At 37.5% G+C, this 2,238-nt stretch overlaps 1 protein-coding gene across 1 annotated transcript; it reads left to right on the top strand.

Moving 5' to 3' along the window:
* The first annotated feature begins 521 nt into the window (after positions 1 to 521).
* On the top strand, positions 522 to 1,856 carry LOC141654534 (uncharacterized). The gene has a single exon (XM_074461815.1). It carries the CDS (start codon positions 522 to 524, stop codon positions 1,854 to 1,856), a length of 1,335 nt encoding a protein of 444 aa, XP_074317916.1.
* The last annotated feature ends 382 nt before the right edge of the window (positions 1,857 to 2,238 follow it).

Here is a 2,238-nt window from a genome sequence, read left to right on the forward strand (position 1 = left end):
TGGACTTCCTTACTAGTGGAAATATGCTGAAGCAGGTAAGCACTACTACCTTGACCCTCATTCCCAAAGCTAAAAATCCCACTTCTATCCTAGAATATAGACCCATAGCATGCTGTAACACTTTATACAAATGCATTGCTAAAATTCTTTGTGCTAGATTAAGTGAGGTCCTGCCTCATATTGTTAATAGGAGTCAAGGGGTTTTCATAAGGGGAAGGAACATTGTGGAGAATGTGTTGATTTGTCAGGACCTTGTTAGACTCTACAATAGAAAAGCTGCCTCTCCTAGATGTCTCATAAAAATTAATCTAAGGAAGGCATATGATACTATTGAGTGGGAATTTATCCATCAAATGCTCATTGCTTTGAAATTCCCTTCTGATTTCATTCATCTCATAATGATATCTGTTTCTACTCCTTCTTACACTCTTAATGTCAATGGGAACTCTTTTGGTTTCTTCCAAGGCAAAAGAGGCTTAAGACAAGGGGACCATTTATCCCCTTTGCTTTTTACTCTTTAGATGGAGTATTTATCAAGGATTTTAACTGTTGTGGCTCAGCAAGAAACCTTTAGATTCCATCCTATGTGTGGTAGCCTTAAGCTTAATCATCTCCTGTTTGCGGATGACCTCTTTTTGTTTTGCAAAGGCACTGCCCATGCTATTATGTGGTTGCTTAGGGGGTTCTCTACTTTCTCCTTTGCCTCAGGTCTGTGTTTGAATAGGGATAAGACTAATATCTATTTTAATGGGGTTAGGAGAGAACTAATTGATGAGGTTGTTAGCAATTTATGGTTCAGAGTGGGGTCTTTGCCATTTAAGTATTTGGGAATCCCTATTTCTTCCAAAAAGATTTCCAAATTTGAAGCTCACAAGCTTATTGAAAGGATTGTGACTAGGGTCAGGTCTTTAGGAGCTAGGCAGCTCTCTTATGCAGGAAGGTTGGTTCTAGTACAGTCTGTGTTAACTACTATGCACTCTTATTGGGCTTCAATCTTCCTTCTACCTTCTGGAGTCATGATTAAAGTGGAGGCAATATGTAGGAACTTTCTTTGGGGGGGTAAGGATGATTACCTTAGAGATCCTAACATAGCCTGGGAGAAATGCTGTACTCCAAAAGAGGAAGGGAGTTTGGGAATTAAGAATGCTAAGCTTTGGAACAAATATGCTCTTGGTAAGTATACAAGCTGGTTAGCAACAAAGAAAGATCATCTTTGGGTAAAATGGGTCAATTATGTGTATATGAAAGGAAGTTACTGGGCTGACTATAAAGCTCCTATAGATTGCAGCTGGTCCTGGAAGAAAATAGTGCAGGTCAAGGACAAGTTCAAAGCAGGGTACCTTAACAATGTATGGAACAGCAATGCCTTACGTTATTCCATTGCATCTGGTTATCAGTGGCTCAGGACTCCTAATCCTAAAGTACCTTGGAGTTTTATATGTTGGAACTCTCTCAATGTGCCCAGAACTTCTTTTATATACTGGGCTTCCCTTCACAAAAGACTCCTTATTCGTGATAGACTGATTAAAATGGGTATTTGCCAAGACACCTCATGTTGTTTGTGTGAAAATGCTCCTGAAACTCATGAGCATCTTTTTCAAGGGTGTGATTTCAGCAGGAGATGTATGAGTTTGATGCAGCAAAAGATCCAGATCTCTTTTCCACCTGATGACATTATCAAGTTGTTCTCTTCTGGGAGGTGCAAGAGTGTTTTACAGAAACTGATTGCTAGAGCTTGTTATGTTGGACTCATTTATGTTATTTGGATGGCTAGAAATCGTGCAAGGATTCATCATCAGTTGATTCATCCTAAAATTCTTGTGCAGCAAGTATGGAAGGAAGTTAAAGATAGATGACAAAGACGGAATTGCATTCCCCTCAGGCCAGCTGATACACAGTGGATGGCTACTCTGAATTAGAATGTCTCATTACCTATACTAGTTTGATTTGTTCTTAGCTGTGAGCTTTTGTAATTGGAACATTGTATACTCTATTCTTTTGATTAATATATACTTACCCTTCACCAAAAAAAATTAACTAGATTATACTAGTAGTATTCCTTAAAATATATTTTATATAACTTATTACTACTTCTAGTAATATTTTTATGTAATATTAGAATGAACAAATTTTTGTCTAAAACAATTTTAGAGAGATGAGAGAATAATGTAAGAATGTTAATATTTTCATAAGAGAAAAATGAGAACATTTTTCTCATAATAAAGAAGGGGAGCCGGG

The sequence above is a fragment of the Silene latifolia genome, chromosome 1 (genome assembly GCF_048544455.1).
Source record: "Silene latifolia isolate original U9 population chromosome 1, ASM4854445v1, whole genome shotgun sequence".
NCBI classification, from domain to species: Eukaryota; Viridiplantae; Streptophyta; class Magnoliopsida; order Caryophyllales; family Caryophyllaceae; genus Silene; species Silene latifolia.

Bases quoted from the DNA above. Each gene is read 5' to 3' on its own strand.
- LOC141654534 (XM_074461815.1), top strand. From the start codon at position 522: ATGGAGTATTTATCAAGGATTTTAACTGTTGTGGCTCAGCAAGAAACC.